The following is a 27,293-nucleotide window of genomic DNA, read 5'->3' as shown; positions in this document are numbered from 1 at the left end:
GTTACACTGAGGAAATTACAGCTGCTCTGAATATCTCGTACGTGTTACAATGCATCTTAACAGATTTGTATATAAAATATCTATACAGAAACTGAGTAACGTATAACGAAAAAGTTATATCTCTGCCCAGCGAATAAACTTGATTAAAACTCAAAGTATCGCCAAATAAACTTGGAACGTGATGCGACTATTTTGCATGTACATGTAGTCCTGATAATCACACACGCAAGACACAATATTGAAAACTAAAGACTAAGCAACACGAGCCCCACCAAACACTGGGGGTGATCTCAGGTGCTCCGGAAGGGTAAGCAGATCCTGCTCTACATATCGATTGAAAATGACGCAATGTTCTTGGGTGTTTGGCTTATCTGTATAAATTATCAGTCCACTATTCAAGGGAGAGCACTCCGATGAAAATTTAGACATAACATATTCCATTTTCTTTCTTCTTTACTACTGTTTCTCTCTTCTCTCTGACCAGACACCTGAAGATTCCTTATTATTCAAATTCGCGCATTAATTTTAGGACAACTATATTGTTCGAAATAAAATGGGATATGCACTCGACATTATCCGACTGTTAAAGAAAAATCTTGAGCAATACAATGAAATATTCCTCATTTGAAAAGTTTATGCATTAAATATTCAAAAGTTAAAACAAGTTAACCCTCCCCCCATAAAACATAAAACTATCCTCTCTCAAAATACAACAAAAAACAATGTTGCATTCAAGAACACAGTTTTGTTCCTTTTAATTTCAAGACTACCTACATTGTTGGTGAAACATGCTCCGAACCAGCAATCTCAATTGAGAGAGAGAGAGCAAAAACCGATAACTCTGCATGGGATACTGCCGAACCAGATGCAATCAATAGTCAATCTTCTGAATAAATAATTAGCATTTTTATTTACATTTTATTTACATACATCTTTTGCACCTTAAAAATAAAAAGAACACATAAAAATACTGTTGAAACATTCATATCATTCAAACATAATTAAGTCAAAAAAATAAGCAAATACTATTACATGTACATGAACAAATAAAAATAAAACAATTCCGGTCGAGACATTGGATGATTCGTGTATACTGAATAGAGGGTTTCATGTAATGAGTCTGAGTTTTTTTTCGTGAAAAATATACTTGTTTCACCTATTTTTAGTTCATGTATTAAAATCATGATGTAACTCCCTCTAGACCCTCCGTACAGTGTACATGTACTTACAAAAAACAACGATATACATGAAATATATACAGATGCGTATATACACGTATGTTTCATTTTTTTCTAACATTAATTCAAACAACACACACAGTTTTCATCCCTTAATGACTTTTTGGACGGAAACCGACAATGCATTCTTAAAGACTAAAAATATTCTGTGAATATACTTTTTATGAAGAACGTTTGATAAAAATTGTTGAGCATGGAGTTTAATGAGAACAACACAATTATCTTTTAAAATATTTTATGAATTAAAAAAAAATGGGTTGTCCACTTACAAGTTTTGGACTTTTATTAGGCTTGTTAGTCGTCAAAAACTTTAAGTGTCCTCTTTATTACACGCAGACATTTTTTCACATGAACATTTGAATATTTTATATTTTAAAATAAAAATGACAGCAGCTTATTCAATCGGCAATTCTCGGGTGATTCCGCTTCTCTCCTTGTTAGATGAGGTACGGAATCGGCCGAGTTGTGACGATTGCAGCTTATTAGGTACGGAATCAGCCGAGTTGTGACGATTGCAGCTTATTAGGTACGGAATCGGCCGAGTTGTGACGATTGCAGCTTATTAGGTACGGAATCAGCCGAGTTGTGACGATTGCAGCTTATTAGGTACGGAATCGGCCGAGTTGTGACGATTGCAGCTTATTAATACAAAGCAAAATGCAAACACATTTGAAATGATAAGTTCATAATTCAACTTCTTAAACGTAACACTATCTTCAACATGAGACTGAAACAATGAAAAACAATTCTACATTCAATGCAAACATTTACGAAGAAACGCTAAATATCTTACTTCAACGATTCATGTATATAAATGATTAAAAAGGAGAAAACATTCATAAACGAAATATAAACTAGTAACTATTAAACTTAACCCTTTCAATCTTATAGATTGCTTGTAGTGTTCATTTTGAAATTTCGCTTTAGTCTGTCAGTTCGAACCCGTACGTATCAGGTGCGTTCGACTCCAATCTTAATTAACTAAGATTGACAATTTAACTGACAAAAGTCGGCGGTACTCGACTTTTTCAACCTATAAAACTGAACGACATGCTATAGACAATTATTATAGTGCTGAAAGTGGCGTTAAGCACAAAAAAATTATCAATCAAAAATTGTGCATTCCTACTCGATTACGCCCATACTTTCATTTTCCATCTATCTCTCACTCTATCTCTCGCTCGCTCTCTCCGACAAATCTCTGTCATCGATTCTCTTTCACGCTTTCTCTTTCCGCGACAAATCTCTTTGTCTTCGGTTTTCATACACGCTCTCTCTTTCCCCGACAAATCTCTTTGTCTTCGATTTTCATGCAGGCTTCTTAATAATTTCTTGTTATTTACTCTAGATTGGCGATTTATATTATCTTTACATAATAGTGATGAATATTTCATGCAAATATCCGGTTTTAGTACATCCAACACCCAATTTTTATTATGTATTATCTAAATATACAATTCTGTTTTATCTAAATTTCCTGTAGAAAAAAATTCTCTAATTATATCATCTATCATTATGAACAGAAACATTATTTCATTAAAAGCACTTGAATAAATAAAAAAACATTAAATAAATCTAATTTGACATCAAAGGAACAGGATTACTCTTACACAAGTCATGTATTATAAATTTACATTCAAACAAGTATAACACACCGCAAAAAAGTAGTTCATATTACGAAAACGCCTATATCGAAATAAAAGCAAAAATACTGATTGAAATATATTAAAACGTCAGTCTTTTTCTAGATTTTCTCTCTCTCTGATGAAACAGTCAATACAATACTATATATACACAAGTTTTTGTCATGAAATTATATATATAGGATCTATCACACATTTGATTCGCTTTTGTCATAGGAAAGAATAAATATTGCACATTATGTGAAAATGCCTTTGAGGCTATAAAGCACTTATTGTTAAATTGTCATCTAGCTTGTTTTGATTTTTGAACTAAAGCAATGTACAGTTGTTTAGTGTCCGTTGCGTGAAATAAAAAAAACAAAAAAGTCTACGGTCCAATTTTCAAGATTCCACAAGGGCATCTGTTTCTTTTGGAGGTTCTGTATTATTTTCGATCTCCAATTGTATTTCACTCAACATAGGACTAGTTTCATTGGTTGTCACGGCTGGTGTTCCGGAAACGGAAATGTCGCCATTTTGATTTGGTGTCTTGACGTCCTCATTGTCATCTTCTGTTTCATTGCCTCCTAACAACTTATCACCTTCTTTGCTTTCGTCATCCGTTGTTTCATCAATATATTTAATGTCTGAAAAAAAATATACATTTAATATAACCGATCATTGCATAAAAAGTGGTTGCAACTTTAGTGATCTTTCTTTCGTTGGTTGTAGCAGATCGGGCAACCCGTCAGTTTAGTGTGAAAGAAAACTTTAGTGACATTTTATGTTAATTGTCTCTAACTAAAATCATCCGTTTATTTTCTAAGGCTCTAGAATTGTTTCACATTTTTATCACAGAGCCTTTTGAAGTTTTGAGCCTCATATGAAGTAACATCGATCTTTTTTTTTTAAATAAGCTATTGACAATGCATGAATATTCATGATGGACTTAATACTCAACTTATCTAAAAAATAATTAAGTAGTATACATAAGTTTTATTGTAACAAATATCGAACTGAGGGGAATTATATGTAAAAGTACATTAAATAGCTTCGTAGGGGATACGGCTCAAGGCACTAAAATTTAAAACACCACGCAATTTGTCTATTTTTACTATTAATTACTTTGTTTCATTGTCCAATAACCTCACATGAACATGTATTGGACATTTGATATATTATGAGAAAATTTTCACACTAGAATTTAAAATGTATTATACATTTCGAGATTACCATGTTGACCCCTTCAATGACCGTTGTTTTTTCTTCAAAAAACCACAGTCGCTTGGCGAACGTTGCCATTTTTGAAAATTCTATTCTTGTTATTTTTTTAAAAATATTTTAACCTATTTGCTTTTTTAATGTGTTCTTGCTCACTTTGTTCCATATTTTATATCGAAAACACTAGTTAATTATGATGCCCCTTTTTTCTATTGTCCATTCCCCAGTGAGACTACGCTAAAACACCGCCATACCTTCTTGCTGGACTTGTTTCCTTCTCTTGTCTGGTATAGCGTACACATTGTCCACTGCGTGTGGTATTATTGCATCAAGTTTTTCACTGCTGCATGTTCCGTTAGCCTCTTTTCCAATTTCGTCATAGATACCATTTGACCTATATGTATTGCTGGCGTCTACCATGACAGGTATACTTCCGTTATGGTGACCACCATTCCTTTGTTCTTTCTGAAATAGAAAAAATTAAAAACTAGCTATTCACTGCCATTTCAGAATTTATATCAAGACTTGAAACGAAAGTTTGGTTAAGTTTATAGTTGCAGCAAACCTTCTTATACAATCTATTTATCAATCTAAAAAGCATTTTCAGTCTGCAAGGAAAATATTGTTTATTTTTTAATGCAATTGAACTTTGCACTATAGACTATAGGAACAAGTATAAGAACGGTCCCTTGTGTGCATTGTCTTTCGGTTTTGTGTGTGTGTGTGGTGCAGTTTCAACTTTATTAAGTAGCTTATTCTTATGTTGTTATGTTACACATAACTTTACAGGGCCGTAACTACATTGAGGCAAATGAGGCAAATGCCTCATGTAAAAAAATTCAAAAAAAAAAAAAATGAAACAAAAGGTTGTTTTCACGGTAAGTGTCTCGCAAGAAGCAAGTTCTCTTCACTCTCTGGTGTATCCCCTGGATGTTTTTCGTTGTCCATGTTTTTAGTTTCCTTTTAGTTTTCAGAGTTGATGGTCTATTATTTGTACTTCTGTGTTCCGGGTTTGTCTTTTGTTCATTTATTGTCCTACTTTATGACTATAGTCTGAGTGTTGATTTTCATTTGTAAACGTGGTTTTGCAATGTTGCATGTCCACCGATGTCCAGAATTGTGCGAGAAATATATTTTAAGAACATGCGATGCTACTCAGTGGACACCAAAAAAATGTCCTTTCTGCATGGATAATTGAAGTTGATATCAAAGAATACAAAACAGTTTGTTTTCTTGTAAATAAAACTAGATAGCTGACATGATTTGAATTAAAGTAAGGTCACATATATCCCTGTATCAAATAATTAAGCGGCCCCCAGACCCCTCACCCAAAATTTTTCGCCTCGCTCCGCTCGGCGAATATATTTTGCTCACTATTAAAAGAGGCTAGTTACGGCCATGACTTACGTTCACAAACATGTTTAACATTGTCGTCTATATGTTTATGTGCTTGTCCTATGTCAGGAGCCTTTAATTCAGGGGTAGTCCTTTCTTGATTCTATATAGAATGAAATTCAAAACAGTGTAGCTGTGGCCATTGATTGACACATTAAAATCATCAATTGACTGGGACAATTTAGGTGAACGTTTGTATGTAACGACCAATGCTCACTATGTACTTTTTAAAGACACTTAAACTATGGGGTCACCAAAGGTTCTCAACACCTAAATAAAGTAATTCGAAAAATTAATCAGAAATAACACGATATTTTGATTTATATCAATTATATAAATCAAAACATAAAGGTTATTCCTGATTAATTTTTCGAATTACTTTATAATTAAAGGCGTTAAGAAACCTTTGGTTACCCCACAGTTTAAATGTCTATCGTAGGTACGTCGTGAACAGTGGTCGTTACAGACAAACGTTCACGTAAATTGTCTCAGTCAATGGATGATTTTAATGTGTCAATCAATGGCCACAGCTACACTGTTTTGAATTTCATTCTATGTAGTTTTCTATATTTCTCGTAAATGTTATTAGCAAAAACGAACAAAAAATAATTTTGCTATCTAAAAATTTCGAAACTGTTTCGAAATCAAGTGTTATTTGTGTGAGTGGGTTAGAAATCATCACGCAGTATAGCTAATTGCCCAAAAGAGACTTTCACAAGAGAACATTATGACCTTTGAACCAATGACAACAAAAGGAGAAATTGCGTAACTAATAACTATTATTCCGCGGATATTAATAAATTAGAGGGTTTCATAGACATAGTATTAATTTTAAATGTCACACGTATTCAGCTCTGCTAAAATTTCACACAATAGTAGATCGATGGGGATAGATAAAACTTTTTAATGTATATGTCAGCAATTTTATGATATCAATTTGAAATAGATTCTATACAGTGACAGAAATTTTTGACGTTTGAAATATATTTCCAGTGACAGAATTCATGCCGATTGAAATAGATTCTCTGAATTGTCGTAATGAAAACACGCATGCATGCTAAGTTCGAGTCTTAAATAGAACATTTGATTCCGTTTTTTTTTTGTTTTCGTTTTTTGCAGTGCCTTGTACAATAAACATGCAACAAACTATATTTGTCTAATTCACCGCATTTTCCATAAATAACTGATGTATCTGATATCTTGATAAAAGATTGTATAGAAATAGGCCTTTAAAAGAATGGATGTCAATATGAAGAGGTGAACTAAGATTATACTCGAGTCGGGGATCGAGGTACACATCTTAAACACGAGAAATAAGTCACAATAAGTTTTATTAAAAGAATACAGTTAAATAGATCAGTCCCATGCCCTTAACAAATTTACTAATTTCAAATACATGTATACTGTCTAGGTGGTCTCGTGATTGCGTTCTCAAATTTTGGTCCCGTGGCCTTTACGAATAAGAACAAAAACAGGTCGACTCATAAGAGCGGCAACGTGAGAAAACTCATTTTACCTTACTATTCAAAATCTATAGATCACCATGTCGGTCTTTTACATGTACAAAATGGCTTCAATTTCCTAAAGTGTTGCCTATATGGAATTGTGAGCCTCGATCATCCCCTGTTTAGGATATGACCATTTAATATGGGGAATTGGATGGGTAATCAGTATACATTTATTTCCATACAAGGGTCGTAAGGGAACGTTACCATGTAATTCCTCACCTCCTTGATATTTTGACTTTGTCGACTCATTAAAAAAAATCGCCTTTTTAGAACCTTTTAGGGAGTTTTTTTTATCCTACATTGAACTTTTGATGTCGTCCCTAAGTAACTATGGCTAATCTCATTTCTCGTATATATCAAAATCAATATATATATATTATATATATATATAATGTCATGTCATAGGCTGAATGTCCATTGTTTCGAACTTTTAAAACCAATGACATCGTTTTGATGTACGGTTTTGAACATTTTACCCATAATGCATTAGATTCTGAAACGGTGAAATTACTACATCTCTTTAGATATGGTGGTACATTAATTTAGAAATCTTGCTCTAAGGTTAACAACGTGAAGCAATGTAGAATGAATGACAGTTATTGACCACTAAGTCTTTCTAGATATTTTATCCGCAAAAACTTAGTAATGATAACTTTTTATAAAAAACATTAAATAGTCGAGAGCTACTAAAGGCTTGAACAAACGCACGTGTTACGCATGATGCTCACGTATAATGCATTGCACCTCTGTTAAAGCGAAATACAGTTACTTCCAATAGAACTTGAAAACGAGGAACTTTGTTTTTATGCGAATACCCAATTCGTGCCTTGTAAAATATTAAGTAGAAATTAAGTCAGGGACTTTAAAAGACTTCGCATGTTAAAAACAGAGCATATTATAAATTACTTTCTTGTGCTAATATTGTCACTGACCTTGAAAAGAACCCAACAGACGAAGGTCAGACAAGGTTTCCAGTCTCGTAATTTACATTAATATGTCGGAATAATCTGGTTACCAAAGAAGTTAAACATTTGTTTGTACGAAGATTACATCACAAGTTGCAATAAATTACATGAACATTTAATTCATCTCTGTTTGCATAAGGGTGAAAAAGTGTTTTCTACAAAGTCGTCCGTATGTTTTAAAACTAGATTCGGAAGTACAGTTATAACGAATTTGGCACACAATGTCGGAGAAGTGCTAATTTACAAGTCTTTTTACATGCAAGTTTACAGTTTTAATATCGTTAATGTTTGTTTAGGCATAATACATGTATTTATAGTAGATTTGGAAACTTTATAATATTAATAATAGTATTACAATATTCCTGTACTTGATAGTAACCATGTACTACATTTGTACCACCGTTTGCTTTATTATATTTGTATTCGCATTTTCAACTTAAACGCCTTAAACTTTTCGCCATTTTCGGTGAATTTTAAATATCTAATAATAAAGACCATCTCAATAACGGTAACGAATAGGTTCCACAGAAAGTTGGTGTCTAAAAAAATGTTTCAGTTAAAGGATCGACACTTCTTATTTTAGGTACCGAGTCGTAACCGAGATACATTTATTTTTTATATCTTTATATAATATTTATTATTATTATATTTATAATTCTCATCACATGATAATTGAACTTCATCAGCTGGATAACACAAAGTTTTCTCTATTTGTACACTCATGACTATCAAAGGGGTACTCAGAAATAATACAATATATGTCACCTGACGGAGTTTTCAGTAATATCCGAATATAACTTTCATGTCAAACATCTTGAACAGAATAAACATTGCATGGTGTTTTTACCGCACTTGATCATACAATGACCAACTTATAGGAGGTTACACCATACTATAATGACTTTCTATTTAGAGAGGGGATGAGGGGTGAAATAATTTATGACTCATTTATTTATTGAAAAACGTTTGGCCTGTCTTCTGATTAATTCCAAGAACCGCCGATGTCAACACTTTTATATATTATGACAAATGCATTTCGATTATTTCCAAAGTGTCAATAAAGATTCCTGTTTTAGACAGAACAGTTCCAACTCAGTGAAATATAGCTGCCAATTCCGTAATTAGGACCATCCATCAACACAGCGAACAATGTACAATTGCACGAACGACGCGACATTTCACTGAAGGTGAAATTTAATTAATATTTGGAAAATGATGATGTCGGACTGCTCAAAGTTCAGTTTCCACAATACATTACAGCTTAACATATGTTAAACCTATATACATGTATAATACGCTCTTGTATTAAAACTGGATACAACGCATTAAATTGTTATCTCATTATTTTAATTCAGTATGAGAGGGTATTGAGGGGGTTCCTTAATTTATGGATTCATTGATTTTCAGCATTATTTTCTATTATCTATGCCCTTAATTCTGGACTTTTGTGTCTACAATTCTCAATACTGAATAGATAAATGCTATCCACACATTCGTATAAAGCCATACGTTGTGAAACAGTGAGGGTTGTCAGGTATTTAAATATGAAAATCGACGTTTATTTCAGCTTGTTCAAAATTGATGGTAAAAGGCTGACCAATGTATTTGCTAAAAGCATTCATGGCGAAGATACTGATAATCTTAGATGTCCTCATCGAACTAATCATGCAGAATTGACACATTATTATTTTGTTTTTACGCCGAAGATAACGTTGGGTGGCATACATTTATACAGGAATGTTGATTACTTTTTTTTGAAGAAAATATTTCAATTTGCTCATAAAAATTGTATGTAAGTATGCAGGGATAAATGTCAAGTAAATGCATTTACTGTCACTTTGACAAAATGCATCAAGATCGTTAAAAATGTTTTTTTGTTTATTTTTCAGTTGTAATTTCCTGATGATCTATCAAACGTCAAACATCTACGTCCTTGTTTACTTGCCGAGTTTCCAACATTTGGTTTCGTTCATTAGATGCGGATTTAGGGGATGGGCAGGGGAAGCGAGCCCCCTCTTAGGCAGTCAGTGGGTCCACATTTATGAAAATGTTTGGATCCGCCACTGAACATATATATATAGTTTAAGGAATAATAGTTCTGTAGATAAACAGGGGCGTAGCTGCCGTTAGGCACTTTAGGCACGTGCCTACACATAATTTTTTCACAAATATTTTTTTTTTTGTTAAAAAAAATAATAAACAACGTTATATGTAGATGAACTCCAGTGAAGTTGTTATAACTCTAATTATTGAAAGTCAGGTGTACACTAGTTTCTCGTCCTTAGTGAATGGAAATTAGGATAGAATTGAATGTTTTTATGTGTGTACCTTATATAGAAACTATAAACTAGAACTTTGGTTCAGATCATTTCAATTCTATCAACAAAAACTTGAATGAACCTCAACTTAGACACATGAATATTTAATTAGTTGTTAGTTTTCAACTAGCTTGCTTTCCACTTTGTCTTCACCCGACTTGCCAATGTTGGTCGTCCGTTTGGCTGTGAAGGATGTATAAATACGTAGTCACGTCTGGTCAGAATGGGGACATTTAATCTTATGTCTAGTTGTAGAGAGAATACCACTCTTTGAGGAGATCGTAGTTGGTCTACTGAAAGGCAAAGTGTCTGCACCTATCCGCAATTTTCCAATGCATGGCATTTTCAAATTTCCAGACCTTCGTCCTGTACAACACTTATTACAGGACTAAGCTCTCTGTTGTGTTTATTGTAAATAATCAATGTTTTTTTTTGTTTTAAACTTGCATAAATATTTTACACTGGATGTTTATAATTCAATCTATTAACTGGCATCCAGTAGTTTTGAGTACTCTCAGATCTACGTGTAATGACCACAATTATTCAAATTCCTAAGCAGGTAGGGATTTTACAGTAGAGCGGGATATAAAGAAATACGAATTTCATGAATTTTGTTATGTTAGTATGAACAGAACAGACTTATGCATTAGGCATCGACTATGTGTGTATGTGTTTGTGTGGCTAGGGTGAAGGTTTAAGAATCAAAAGATTGATGGTTGATGTCTTTCTAGCCAAAAGGATAGTGTTATTATATATATCAGTGTTTACGTGCACGTGCCTATTTTTTTTAATGAAGGATCGTCAATATGTACTATCAATTAAGTTAAACGTATATATCGATCATAACGGAACAGATTTGAAAATACCAAAAGTGTACTGCTTAATTAAAGGGATATGCGGATCTATGCTGGGCAGTACATATTGTAAATATTTTTTTTATATTTGATTTTCCAATTGTACTGCGTTATTTAATTCACCATTCAGATGTTATGGTTAATCATTCATAATTCTTCGAACTTTTCATTATAATTATCATGATTAAATAACCAGAAAATTTAATATTTTTGTGCATAAAATTTTGCAGCCAAAACGTTGAAATCCGTTTTCCGTCGGGGGTTTCGCCCCCTTGAACCCCCTACCAGGGCAGAGCTGCTGGGGGCCTTGAGCGGCCCCCAAACCCCCCGCCGATTTGTGCCTACAGTTGAATTAATACCTAGCTACGCCCCTGATAAAAGTTTGCCGCCGTCAATTGACGATTTGATGGTCGCAAATGCACTTGACTTGAGACGCGTAGTATGCCAATTGTGGATTTGATGGTCAATTTTAGCCAATGAAAATAGTTTTCACATAAAGATTGCATTATAATTCTGGTTCTAAAGATATATTTATTGGAAGCCATTGTAAATCGGGCCTGATTTTTTTTATTACCGATATCATAATTTAATAATTTTTTAGGCATAATGGGTGATATTTTTAAAAGCTTTGAACGTGTACGTCGCAAAAAACGACACACATAAAATACGTAACGCCATATTCATCTTATTTTTTTTTTGTGCAAAAAATATATTTTGCCCATTATCCTTTACACTCTAAAACGGCGAACAAATGATTTATTTTTGTGTAGATCCATTAGACAATAAATTGTAAACACACTTATGTAACCAAGGATGCGTGACACTAAAGAACACTTACGGTCATCAGTTTCATCGACTGCCGTCTCCTCCTACAGTATTTACTGGCAATAAAACCAATAACAAAGAAAACAATGGCAGCAATAATGGCGACTGCAATAACAATTCCAATGGACACTTTATCACTGTCATCAGTCTGAAATTAAGGATGGCAGTTATTATAAATGTAAAATGCTCTTTTGAAAATTTATTATTCTCTGTCGGAAGTAAAAAAAATTCCGTCTCTGTGTTTTTTTGTTTGTTTTTTTTTGGTTTATTTATTGCAAACATATGAAGAGACATGGCGTTCTTGTGCCGAGGAATCCAAATGTTGAAGCAACTTTCAGAATTTTAATATTTATTACATAAAAACTATGCTATTGTATTTGTCAATGGATACAACATAGGTTCGCACGATATAATTCATAATAAGTGTTTGTACACTTTATTGTTTCTTTATGCAGGGGTTGTAATATTAACCCTCAGTGTTTGGTTTCGTAAGATCCAGATTATGACATACAGATATTTGGAATGTCTTGTTACACATGATTGCAACAGTTTACAGTGATATTGTTGGCTTTTTTTTTAAACTACCTCTACCCTTTTTTATTGGGAAAATATGCATCATTTTTTATCAAATTGGGAAATTTATAATAAACCATGAATTTGACCGGAACTTCAATTTGCAGACCCCCTTTTAAGAGGTAAACCTTCATTTGAAACAAGACCTCTTATTATCAGTGATGATAAATAAATAGACCCTCAAATCTAAACATATAGCCATTTTATGCATGAAAAATGTTTAAATGAGTATTTTTCAGTTTGATTCATGCGCAATTACTACTGAGACTGTACTGTTTGGGAAAAAAGTTGTCTATTTGGGAATAATTTTAAGCCATTTTTTTTTCAAATTGGGATTCTTCTCCAGGGGAAAAAGCCTTTACTCTCCAGTAATTTAAGGCAAACAATATCACTGGTTTACTTATATCGTATGTACATGTAACTGTTGCTAGTATTTTAGTTAAATTAAAAAAAAACTTACCATAGCTGATTTTCTCTCCGCTATAGCTGACCTCGAAGGTGCTTTGTTTTCGTCTGAAAAAAAAACAAACTTCTTTAAAAAAAAAATCTAATTACTTCGCTTCACGCCTAATATTTGACTATGTTTGAACAAAACTATTCGAAAATCATAAAGATTGTTTACAGAAAAATTCCAATTGATAAACAAGAGATCATATCACAAATTTCCTCAAATTTTCATATCAATATGATAGTAATACTAAATCACCTTGAACTTGATAAAAAAAGTTATTATCTGTTTTTTTCTTCTTCAAACAACGGGTTTTTGTATTTATTTTATCAGTATCAATATTTTTCTGTGTGAAATAATAATATAGCGAATAAACTGACATTGTGCATTTTTGGTTGATTGAAATGTAATTCCTTGTAGATTTCTTTTAATTTGATAATGGAAATTAACTAAATTTGATGCATTGCATGGATATGTTTAGGGAATGGGGTTCATAACGTTCTTTTTTTTTTTGTCTATCTCAAATTATTTAAAATTACGTAAATTAAAAGCTTCGATTTTTTTATAAGTTATAATATCAAATGAATGCCAGCACTCATTTTAGTTTGTTTGCCCTATTATATAAAACAACACAAGTGTTTTTCTGCAAGTTATTCATTTAAAGTAAATTTATGGTATTTTCAATTCTAAGTTCATAATTCTTCTTTTTAAATACAGATTCTTTGGACGACAATGTTGGTTATTCTACAATATTTGTTCTATCTGTGTATTCAGTTCACTATTTTATACTATGGATTCTGGGTAATATTTTCTACACGTCGTGATTGGTTAATAACGGTCATATGAAATACAAATGAACCAATCAGCTTGTGAAACTTGAGTTCATACGATATACACGCCATCTAGAAATTATTAAGGAACAAAAGTTCTTATTTGTTTCTCGGTAATGTTGCCTTCATTTTTTGGGGGCTTAAATGAATTATTGAATTGAGAATACCTCATGAAAAGAAGATGAAGACATAATACATGGAAATGAAACAGTATGGCTTTTCAAGACCCGATCGGTGAATGATGCGGGTTGATACATATTTGTTGATAACCGTACGGGATGGGGGTTTGGCTGTCGTAAATATGGGGCCTCTTTCTAAATAAAGGCATATGGAGACTAAACCCTGGTAGGAGCTTTTGTTTTACGGGTTGCGATTTCACACACATAATAAAGCTATGAGTAGGAATATATGTCAATGGGTCTAAAATATTCGACTTTGGTTAAGTTTGCTTGTACTTACTATGTCATTATCTTTTTATTTAACCTTTATGAACGATTCGTGTCGTGAACATTCTAATTAAGGTGTCAATTGTATGTCTGATAGCTGGGAAATATATAAATGAGGGTCTTGATGGGGGTGTACTTCATTTAATTTTAACCCATTTTTCTATTTTCGTTATACTTTTTATTCATTATAACCCTTCGCAAACAATCAGTTATTCTACATTGGAGTTATTTCCCTTAGCCAACAATCAGTTATTCTATAATAGAGTTGTTTCCCTTCGCAAACAATCAGTTATTCTACATTAGAGATATTTTCCTTTGCCAAACATCACTTATGTTACATTAGAGTTGTTTCCCTTTGCCTAAAAATCACTTATTCTACATAAGAGTTGTTTCCCTTTGCCTAAAAATCACTTATTCTACATAAGAGTTGTTTCCCTTTGCCTAAAAATCACTTATTCTACATTAGAGTTGTTTCCCTTTGCCTAAAAATCACTTATTCTACATTAGGGTTGTTTCCCTTTGACACAAAATATTAAATTGGTACCAAAGTCTTTAATTCTCAAATAGACAATCGATCTTATTTTTGACGTTATCACAATTACAACGTCTAATACGTTTTATTACTATATATCTTTGGAGAAATTAAGTCGTCCTGAATTTGGATTTCTTTTGAAGTGAATAGGAAATTCATAAATTTTTATCGCTTGAAAGACTATTTGAAGACTGTCAAAGAAATGTTTATTATTTCCTGATACAAATGAATGACAATATATTATACAGTGTTTGCGGTGTTCGTAGTTTAAATCAATCATACTAATTAAATTTACCAACGACATTTGCCTTGGATATATATTTTTGTCAATGTATAGGGTAGGTTACCAGTAGAAGCGAAGGCGTTTCCATAGGCGAATATATTCCCCCTTTTTTGTCGACCCGACAAGTGACACAATATACATACACAAAAACCCAAGAAGTGATTTACCAAAAAATAAAAAGTAAATACACTTCTCCATTAAGGAACAGCAACGTAGCGTAGAAAGAAAACACATACATTTGAAAGGGGGGGGGGGGTGAGAAAATAATACTCTATAGAATATATAATATGAACCTTTCGAACCTACAAAAGATTATAGATAAATAGAGAATGTGTCCGTGGGACACAGATGATGCCCCAGCTTGCAATACGTTACAAAGGGGCATAACTCAACAACGGTAAAGGTAACGCAATTTATATTTGATGTGTGTTTTGTTGTTTTAAACATTTTGTATACGTTTCATAACATTTGCCTGAACTAGCAATCTAAAGTTCGAGAACGGAAAGCAATTGTTGGACGTGAGACCTGAAAGAAGTAAGGACGGACAAGGATAACTCTTAGATATCGACAAAACATTTGTATACCTTTGGAATCTGTTGTTGGTTGATCAAGTTGGACAGGAACGTAAACATTTTCTTCATTGTCTTCTTTATTCGTTTCATCTCCTTTGGCTTCTGTAATTTTAATACCAACACCAAAATCTAATTCTTTTTCTTTTTCTGTTGTTGTTGTTACCGGTGCACTTGTTGTAGGTTTTACTGTAGTCGTAGTTGCAGGTTCAGTCGCATTTTTAATTGATGGTGGTTTTCCTGTAGTCGTAGTTGAATGTTCAGTCGCATTTTTAATTGATGGTGGTTTTCCTGTAGTCGTAGTTGAAGGTTCAGTCGCATTTTTAATTGATGGTGGTTTTCCTGTGGTTAATTTTAGAATCGTTGTTGGGTTGACCGAAACTGGAATCAAGTCCTCATCCGATACATTGTGAGATGATGGTGGTTTTCCTTCAAGAACTATTTGATTCGAAGTAGGAATATCTAAAATAACCTCACCACTCCCTTCCGTTTCATTTTCGGAAGCAATCAATTCAGCGTTTATGATACTGACATTTTGAGGCAAAACCTCAAAAGATTCATCAGAACCAGATCCGGGTTCTTCTATGTTATCTAACTTAATACCATCCCCATTTAAATTTAAATTTGACTGGGGGACTTTTGAACAAGATGTCTTAAAACTTTCGGTTTCGGCCTTTATATCACATGACCGACACTTTGTGTCACTCATAGCAGAACATGGAGCGTCTGAATAATGTCCAGGCGCACAGACAGAACATACAGTGCAAACTGTATTTAGATGGTCATTTTGTGACATAAAATGTCCAGATACACACTGTGCACATATTGTATCATGGATATGATCATGGTCCCCGGTATCACATATCTCTTTGACATAAAATCCTGCTTTACATTTTCGGCACTCTAAAGGAAAGTTTCCAGTCCAGACTTCACTGTACATCTGTGGAAAGAAAATTAGTTTATTTTAATGCATATAATTGAAATACATGTACATAGATTTATTTATATCCAGATCATAGATATCAATCATATAGTATTAATGAATGGGTGTTTTTATAATGGCCCTGTTATATGTCCAAGGTCTGTTATAATGGTCGAGGAAGTCTGTAATGGCCCGAGGCAACGCCGAGGGCCATTACAGACATCCGAGGCCATTATTACTGACCAAGGACATATAACAGAGCCATTATAAAAACACCCATTTCTTAATACATTTATTAACCAACTGAATAACAGTGTATGTGTTAATATACCAAATATTCAAGATATTAAGTTGACAGAAGTTATGTGTTGAAAAACAGGAGGAACAGTGATCCCTATATAATTTATGGTTCTTTAATGTTGGTTGCTGGTTACTAAATTAAATAAAATACAAAAAAGTATTATACTCTTTACAACTTAATTTTATTAACTTTATTAAAAACCCTTACTGTGCTTTATACAGACAAACCGGGCATTAATACAGGACCATTACAGAAAAACAGGGCCATTACAGAGAAAAACAGGGCCATTACAGAAAAACAGGGCCATTACAAAAAAACAGGGCCATTACAGAAAAAAACAGGGCCATTACAGAAAAACAGGGCCATTACAGAAAATATGTTATTTTTAATAACCAGTCATTTTTGGCAATAATGTACTTAGTTGGTTAATAAATCAAATTAATCAATCAATCGTTCACTCTTTAAACTCATTACATGAGTTTTGCCTTTTATTGATATCAAGACTAACAACGTTCTAACGTATCGCCGTTTACAAAGATGTACGTGTATTGTATGTTGTAGCCCGGGTTTCGGCTAAGTAAACGAACAATAAAAACTGTGTATGTATACGCCATCTCTCCTGTAAGTCGAATTAATTATAGCACGTGTAAGGCCAAAAGAGTGAGGCACATGGAAGTCCAAACAAGTGAGGCACATGAAAGTCCAAACAAGTGCACCACATGTTAGTCCAAACAAGTGCACCACATGTTAGTCCAAACAAGTGCACCACATGTTAGTGCAAACAAGTGCATCACATGTTAGTCCAAACAAGTGCACCACATGTTAGTCCAAACAAGTGCACCTCATGTTAGTCCAAACAAGTACACCACATGTTAGTCCAAACAATTGCACCACATGTTAGTCCAAACAATTGCACCACACAGAATCTCTATGGCAAAAAAAGACAGCATACCAGTCTATGTTCTTAAAAACTTATTTGTAGGTTGTGATCTTGAAAGCATTTTTAAATGAAATTTCAATGCTATTTTTAAACGTCATGTAACAATTATCATTCATTATGATAATTATAATAATGCAAAGCACAAGTCATTGGCATTGGCTGGTTTATAAGGTCATTGAATCTGGAACTAAATATAATATCTCAAATAAAAACGTCTCAAATGACAAAATGATCTTATAAAAGCTCACCTAATTCGCATATTCAGACATTTATGTACAAATAAATATGTCATCAACAGTTTTTTTTTTCAATCAAAGCCCTATGCATCATTTAATATAAGAAGTTGACGCTCGAGTAAACAATGACATAAGGAAACGATGTTTTAATATATTAATATAAGTTATATAGAAATCATAAAAGTGACTAATTGTCATTTAATTCATACACATCTATTACGCATTACTTATGATCTACAAAAATCATTTCGTTGTACAATAAAACATAAATAAATACAACAAAAATACGACATAAAGAAGATATAAGTCAAATGAGTCAATATTCACGTGTTTTGTTCAGTCTCTCATTAAGATTGGTTTAAGATCATCCAATTACATCAGCCTCTTTTTCGACATCTGATTTGCTGAGAATTGGCGATTTAGATGATTATCGTATAAAATATGTATTTCGACAAATGAATCACCGAAAGATGGTGATTTTTTTTGCATCGGATAAAATAGTATTTGATGACAATATTTAAGAAAATAGTTTTTGTCAAATTTTCGAATCATACAAATCGGTAGAAACATGAAATTTAGGTTTAGCTATCAAAAAGGAGGCTGCACACCCTCTTGCCCTGGAAATGCCATTGATGGCATAACCATTGCAATAATACAAAAATCTCATTTGAAGCTAGATTTTTTATTACAAGGTAAAGATTTCAGTCGTGGTGATAGAGTGTTGATGGGTTGTTTCTTGGTTGCTGTCGCATTGGTGCTAACTTCGTGTCATTTCTTAACTTCTACAATTGTTTGGTGTGGAAAAAGAATGATTTTTTTTTAAATTAAATATTTCACTGATTGCCAAATTGCAATGAGACAACTCTTAACCAGAGACCAAAGGACATAGACGTTAACAAGTATAAGTCACCGTATTTATTCCTCTACATTTTAAACTTGCGCAGCAACAAACCGTTTTCCCTGTTCAGCCTTAAAATATCATAATTGCATATATACTTTCGTTTTATCTTGTTTGCATTAACTAATTTGTCACAACACGTGCTTAAAGTAGTTGTGTTCAAACATAAAAGTCTCAATTGACCTTCGTGACCCTAGAGAAACGGATAAAATTAATTTGGATAAAAAAGAATGTTTTCAATTATTTTGTTTCCTGGTCATTATGCGCATCTGTCTTGACAAGGAGTTCTGATAAAACACATTTTTTGTTGTGGTTCATTGCAAAAACGTATAAAATCCAAAACTTAAGTGGTTAGATGGTCAGTTATACTGTATCTTGATACGTGTTTAGTGACATCTGCATCAACATCAAAGAAAACGTTGAAGCTATAAGTTAGAAAACCTATGTTGAAAACATTCAAGCGACCCCGATCGCGATAAGATCTAGGTACAAAAGCCATTGAAAATGAAAGAGAACCATTATTAATTGCTCTTGCTAAGCGATGCTGATCAATTATCAAGCGTCCATAAGAATCACAATGTCTTTGCTGGGGCAAAATTATTTGAGTATTCTTCAAGAAAATCAATGTTTTCTTTTTCTTTTTCAATTCAAAAACTAATTAAATTGTTGTTTATTGCAATAAAACTTTTTTTGCAATGATAAATAACGTCAGTAAAATAAAATAATTTCTGATTTTATCAACCGCGTTTCCTGTTGTACAGATGTATTGTGGGAAATTTGATTGATCTATATTAGAAATTGATTGTTATTATCTCAATTAGCTGTAGGTTGTATTATAGTGCAATAATTCAAAACATAAAAAAGTGAATTTTAGTCATTTTTTTATTATTTTACAGTCGGCTGAATCATCATGATTAGCTATAAACTGGTGATACAGGTTTGACAACATCTACAGCTTGTTTAAAAATATCATTGCATATATATATATATTCTTTAAATGAATACTGTGGTGTATATTTTTTAAACTGTAGTTCTCTTTTTTTACGCGACAACTTCAATATTCTTCTTTGTTCTGTTAGTGCTATTTATAATAATGTATTTAATTGCAAATCTAATTATATATATCCACAACATTTGTGGTTGAAGAGGTCCATTTATCAAGCAGCCTATAAAAAGATTATTTATTTTTGCAAAGTGCAACGTCACAGACATGTCATTTTAAACTTTTCCTGAAACTAAAAATATTAAATGGTCGTCCCCTGAAGGTTTATGGGTAATCATTTGTAACTCAGATGAAAAATAGACATTGGTTGGATAGTTATCAGAAAGTCTCTGTTTGAAAATTGTTTTATACAGGTCAATAACTGAAGGATGACGAAATCAAAAAGTTTTAGTCTTCAATATAAAAATGAGTTCATAAAATACTTACTTTTTTTTCAATTTTTGTGTTAAAGTTTGTATATTTATAGATCTATAAATCTATTGTCCGTTGAAGACTTTCATTTGCCTATTGGTATTAGGGGGATATATTTTTTGTACATGTAGTTGTCTCATTTAAAATCATACCAGGTCTCATTAACAATTTATTATGTAATTGAAAGATAGCCATCAACTTCAAAATATACACTTCGATAATTTATTATGTAATTAAAAGATAGCCATCAACTTCAGAATACACACTTCGATAAAAAAAAATATTTATTTTTCCAGACAGGAAAACAATAGTTTATTTAATATGCAAAACATATAAATGCCTTTAGTAAGGCCTGTGACGGGGTTTGTCTGGTAATATCTTAATCCAATATACTAAAAACAGAAATCGAATAAAAAATATTCTGTATGAGTAAAAAAATATTTCAAAGTATTTCACATAAATTAAAAAAAAATAATTAAAATATGACACCAGTAATCAAGTAATTTCCTTAAAAGACGAAGTAATTAGTACTTATACGTAATAAAAGAACCCCCATACTGAACCTCAAAGTCTTATATCATGACTTTTCATTCTGTAAATCATATTCATTTATAATATAATTCAAATATTTAAAATCAATTCTTATTGTAATGTGTGTATAAGTTACTGTGACGTGACCTTAAATATAGGTCAGTTCTGTCGCAATATGTATATTACCGTCACGCGACCTTAAATGTAGGTCAGTATGTTAACCCATTAAATCTTATACTCAGCCGGACATAGCTTGAAAAATCCGGCCATCGCATTATTCATTCCATATCAGAATGTCTTTTAAACTTAGTGTCCAACTAGTAAAGCATAAGCGTCTGGCTAGATGGCCCTTAATTTATATCTGTATCCATAAAAAAAATTCTTTTATTATTCTTTATATTTTCTGTCCATTATTCAATCCCTTTATATTTTACCACCCATTATTCTCTATATATCATTTTGCTTATTTTTCTTGATTCTGTATATGTATTTTGTTGCCTTTTACATGAACTTTTTGGTCTATTATTCACCTTTATTGAGGCTCCCGCAGGGTCAAAAACGACCTGCGACCTCTGGGCTTTTTAAAATGCGACTTCCGACCTGAGGGACTTCTAAAAACGACCTGTGACCTGTAAAATTTGGAAAAAAAGACCTCCGACCGACTTCCGCCCTCTGTGTTGGGAAAAAACGACCTGCGACCTGTACATTTCTTTTAAAAACGACCTCTCGACGAATTTAAAAACGACCTTGCGACCTGAGGGGGGTTACCTGTGGGAGCCTCTTTATTATGTCTTTTTTCCCCTATTCCTTAATTTGTTGCTCCGAGTTTAAAATGCATTTTCCCCCGTTACTCTTTATTCTATAAACCCAAATTCCAGACCTTCCTTATACTTTGAAATCATAACAATCCGGTCATAGTATTATTTACAATTTACGATTTTTCAATGTCAGAATGTCTTTAAAACTCAATGTTCAAATTGTAAATCAGACTACTTAGTAAATAAAATATTGATATAGCAGTTCTTTAAGTGAATCGATAAACTATAGGTCCAGAAAAGCCATTTGTCATCAAAGTGCCACTTAAAAACAGAATAAGCTGTAAACATCAAAGACAATACAATGAATCGTTGTGTGAACAGACTGATCTAACATTCAAGGAAAAGTAACAGAGAATAATTGTTTCAGTGGCGGATCCAGAAATTTTCATAAGTGGGGGCCCACTGACTGACCTAAGAGGGGGCCCGCTCCAGTCACGCTTCAGTGATTCCCTATATAAGCAACCAAATTTTTTCCCAAAAAGGGGGGGCCCGGGCCCCCTGCCCCCCCCTAAATCCGCCTTTGTGTTTGTTATGTCGATTGTTGCAAACACTCCCCCCTAGTGACAATTGAGGTGTCCAGTGCAGAACTGGTCTTTGTAGTTTATGTAAAGTACATATAACCTGAGTTATTTTTGTTATATCATGTCTGCACAAGCATTAATAAAAAAGGGTATCCGAAAAACGCTACTTTTACTTGAATGTTAGATCAGTCCGTTCACTGGCAAGGCTACAATTTTATTAAGGAATTGTATATTTATTACCCCCTTGGATCGCCTAAATAATTCAACATTAAAGGTATTTTTCACGATTTATATGATTTTTAGCATACAATCGTCTAAAATTGCTTCGCGACAGTATACCATTATAACCTGTTTTATGAAATTACGCCCCCTTTCAAAAATCCTGGACCAGCCCCTGATCATTGCCAACAATATAAGAATCTCGCGTGAGTAATCTATTGCTAACAATACATAACTTATCGTGCACTTTATAATCTGCTGATCATTTACATAGTTATAATCAAATGAAAAATTAGTCTGCACAGAAATGGCAGCGACGTGCATGTTTTATACGAACCGTGAAACTAGACGAAACCCGATTTGCTTCATAAAAATGAAGGTGTTTATTTTTGTTGTATTACACACTGTCTACACAGTAAATCAGTTTTATCTTTATTGGAATAAGTTGACCAAAGAAGAGAAATGTTTTGTTACGGAAATAATAAATTAAACGTGACATAATAAAATTATGTTATATAACGAGAGGCGTACTTTTCAAGCTTAAGGATGTACTTAGGTGAGGTTTTGGAATTTGACACAATGTTCGGACTCCTTGGTGTTTTTCCATACAATACAATGTAAAATATTTTGCCCCATAACACCCATTTATTTTTTAATATAAGACTTAATAGCTCATGAAAGGTCATTTACCAAAATTTTAAAAGATTCTTAATTTTCTTTCTTTTGTTTTGAGACCTAATAATACCAATGCAAATATAAGGTAAAAGTCCGAGTCAGCCTTTTCCCGCCATATTTTAAATCTCAAATATCTCGAAAAGGAGGTCCATGACCTATCAATATTTTTAGCTTATTTTCATCCTTAGTTGATGCTCTACCAGCTTATAGTATCAATTTTAAGTTCCGTTAATTTATTAATTTTCACCTAACCTCACCTAAGTACATCCTTAATTATCGCCGGCTTAAAAATAAGAATACGTTGTGCGATTGCAAATGCATGAGACCCGGCACTTTCCACAAGAGACCAAATGAGAAAGATGAAAAAAAAACTATAGGTCACCGTACGACGTTCAATAATGAGCAAGTCCATACCACACATTTGGTATACTTCTCGGATTTTGATTTGCTAATGACCGTCGTTAAAAAAACATAGCACAGAGTAGGAATAACCAATATACACGAGCGTTGCTACCCTTATCTTTGAAATTTGACTGGATTTTATGCAGGAGTTGTAATTTTTTTCCACGGGAGGGCTTTGTCGCGAGAAAATGTATTTTAACTTTAGTTCACTTTATTTTCTCAAATATGCTGCATTTTTTGTTACAGAATTTTATTTACATCATTTTTTGTGCAATGTCATTTAATTTTATCATGTATATATTTTTCAAATCTTTCTTACCCAACCCTTACCCCTCCTAAAACCAAATGGTGGTCTCCTTGGAAAACCCATTGCCTATGGACAGTTCACTTTCATATTTGGCAAGTTTTTGTTATTGATTGTAATATACTTGCCGTCCGGCCTTCTGTTATGTCTTAATTTCACATATCAAATTTATAAAACGAACAACCTAATTGATTTCAGTTACATTTAACGGACAGTTATTGCAGCTGTTTATTTGGCATGTACAAGACAAGGGGCAGTTGTCGATATAGTACAACGCTGGTCAGCTGTCGAAATGCCTATTTTCTCAAATGGTCCAGTGGCAGAACATGATCTTGACATTCTTAAGTACATTTTGAAATATCTTTGAACGATTCTACGTGATTTGTCGATCCTTTTCAATGATAAATTTAGTGTATATGACCTAGATCTATGTATCTGACTGTCTCGGATTCTATGATAAGGACTAGTATATGATACTTTGCATTGTACTAGCTCACCATTAAATTAATTCTCTATAGTTACTTATTGGAATGGCAAGGCATTTTGTTAAATATATATATGAAGTAGTCATTCTTTAGAATGCATTGCCCTTAATGATAAGTTGTTGAATAATTCGGTTTATATTGATGGAATGCCTTTAGTCAGGAATATGACAGTTGTTGTCCATTCGTTTGATGTGTTTTATCGTTTGATTTTGTCATTTGATTAGGGACTTTCCGTTTTGAATTTTCTAAGGAGTTCAGTATTTTTGTGATTTTACTTTTTATCATCGGTATTCTATAATGCAGACTTTTTTTATATATCTATCCTCCAGCAACGATTCAAATTAAAGCAATAAATATTTCAATACAATACAACAACAACGAAATTTTACCAAAACAAAATCCTATCTCTTGATTCAGAACCGAGCATAGTGATACCGCTGTCGAACTCTTAGTACTTAAAACTTTGAACTTTGAATTGAAAGTGAGTTTGTGTCTGAATTGAGTGATTACTTTTTATATACTTAATTTCAGTGGTAAATATTCCATGAAGATGAGAGAAGAAAAGATGATAACATTTTATGAAATTGACCGTTTTACTATAGAGGCAAACACAGTCAGACTTTCAACGTAACAGCTAACAAAGAAGTCAATCAGGAAGTGGACATGTCACTAAATCCGGACAGAATATTTTGACTTATAAATGCGGCATTATTTACTAAAAAACGATGATATTCTAGTGGAAACACGACATTCTTTAATAACGAATAATGCCATCATAGTGGAAATGCAATTGAAGTTGTAAAGCCCAGCCATGGATTGATAGTCAATCACCTTCCACAGTCGATGAGAGTGCAGCTGAAACGAATCCACTGAAGTGCTCAAAATGATTCGGTACATAGAAGTTGAATATTGCATAAATGATGCTATTTAATTAGAGATTATAGTTTCGAAGCCGTGAATTCCAGTCCATCTATGGTTTCAACGTAATTACATGAAGCTGATTGAGTCCTCAATCCTGGGCTACAATTTCAGTTTATCAATTAAAACCTTAAAATCGATTGACAAGTTGTTAACTGTGAGAGCCGCATTAAATCTTTTGTAACTATGTCGAAGATTAGACCAATTTACATCAATGTTGAACTTTAAGACTAATTTGAAATAATTGAGATGTGCTTGTATTGAATTATGGTAATTGAAACGAGAGAACATGCTAAATAACCATGTCGGACGTTCTGACCCCGGACGAGAGATAAGACTGAGATAGGTTGTCCCTGGCAAATTTTTCCATACAGAAAGAAACAAAAGGTCTAATTTTTGATGTAACTCAATTTCATGTGACGTAAGTAATTTCATTATGCAAGAAAAAGACATCACTTTTCTTACATCTGTTTTTCTTTTCTTGGCTACATACAGGTTACTATGTCATATATAAGTTAATGATAACCAGACAGCCTAAACCCCAATGCATGTGTACGAATTTGTACTTTGCGGGGTAGACTGTCTTTTCATCTCTTTCAATAAGCGTAGCAAATGTCATGAGGATAACTTCAACATAGAAAACCCAGTAACGATCTAGGATTTCCAAAGGGTGGGATGTATTTTTATCTAACTCATATATTAAAAACCAACACATGTTTACCATAAAAGGTGGGGTGATGGACCCGTTCGCCTTCTTGCATTTCTATTCCAGTGAGAAATAAATTCATTAAAAAAAAAAGTAATAGGGTTATAAATGGACATGTAATCCGTCAATGAAACCACATTAAATTCTGCTTGTCCTTACACAGACGTACACTATCAAACTGTGCCTTTAATTCAATCAAAAGCTCTTTACTTGTAACCTTTAATAAACGGTTACATTCTGTATTCTGTGTTGACTGTGATCATTAAGACTCGCTTATGAAATAAATTGTCAATTAACTGGACATCATGGAAAGTATAATTGCTGTATTGATTGAGGTGAAAATATCTGTTTTTTCTATCCCTGTATATTAATCGAACATATGGGTTTGTAGGTCAGCAATAATATTTCCTCCGAGTCACTAGCTTAGACAATCGGCAAACCTCGGACGAATCCGTTGCTCTAGTAGATGGAGTTACGGAATAGGCCGAAGTTATGACGATTGAAGCGCCGAAGCAGCAAATTATATGGAACCAACCGGTAAGGTATGAAGACCACCAAAGGCGGTTCAATATCAATTGGTATACGTGTAGTTATAGTTACATACATATTTTAGTGATTCAGTATATTCAATTGTTCAATTTCAAAATGACCTGTTCATGTAATATGACGTGAAAAGGGTTATACAAACGCTGTAGGACGTTTTTGGCTAATAGATAAATTGGTGGACTAAATTCAGCCCCAGTGCCATTTTTCTTTAAACCGGCACCATTACATTTCCAAACTCTGCCAGTAGTATACTAAAATAAAAAACAAATCTATGAACAATTGGTTTATCTGTACCAATAAGAAAACCAGCCGTTTACAGTTTTATTGGTACAAGAAGATAAGGAAATGTTATATAAGGCAAGGATGCGATTCACAAGAAACAATCGTCTTTGAAGTAAGGCTAGAAATAGAAAAAATGCGTTTTTGGACACATCGTGAATCACCTCAAGGTTGAAACACAGAAAGTTATTTCTAATTTTAGTTTATACATACAATGTGAACACAAAAGGTGACATTACTTGTCAATAATTTACATTTTATGTACAAACTGTAATTTCATGTAAGACCACGTGTAACATAGACCTAGATAATTAATGTACGTCATGTCCTGCGGCGGCGTATACCGGAAACCTCATAGGGAACTAAATTTACATTTTACTACTTAATGTACCAATGTAGCATTCGAACCACTATGCCACAATTTCCATTTTAAACTAGCAATTAACTTAGTGAACTATCACCTGACACTTGTTAATATTCATAATTTAACTATTTTGTTAAGTAGTTTTAAAAAGAGAACAATAAGATGCAATCTTTGGAAACATGAAAAT

General features: G+C 33.0%; 1 protein-coding gene across 1 annotated transcript in view; it reads right to left on the bottom strand.

Annotated features, from left to right (window-relative positions):
- Positions 1-891: 891 nt before the first annotated feature.
- The window catches only part of LOC143083642 (uncharacterized), a 36,581-nt gene continuing 10,179 nt past the window's right edge, over positions 892-27,293 (bottom strand). Inside the window, exons 2-6 of the mRNA XM_076259925.1 lie at positions 15,643-16,567; positions 12,980-13,032; positions 11,960-12,094; positions 4,336-4,546; positions 892-3,507 (exon numbers count right to left, since the gene is read on the bottom strand). Of these exons, the coding sequence (XP_076116040.1) occupies positions 3,263-3,507; positions 4,336-4,546; positions 11,960-12,094; positions 12,980-13,032; positions 15,643-16,567 (1,569 nt within the window). The 3' untranslated portion in view covers positions 892-3,262. The remainder of the gene's footprint in view (positions 3,508-4,335; positions 4,547-11,959; positions 12,095-12,979; positions 13,033-15,642; positions 16,568-27,293) is intronic.

This window comes from Mytilus galloprovincialis, chromosome 7, assembly GCF_965363235.1.
Source record: "Mytilus galloprovincialis chromosome 7, xbMytGall1.hap1.1, whole genome shotgun sequence".
Taxonomy (NCBI): domain Eukaryota; kingdom Metazoa; phylum Mollusca; class Bivalvia; order Mytilida; family Mytilidae; genus Mytilus; species Mytilus galloprovincialis.
The sequence above is the reverse complement of the archived record's forward strand: the minus strand, read 5'-3'. Positions and strand labels throughout refer to the sequence as shown.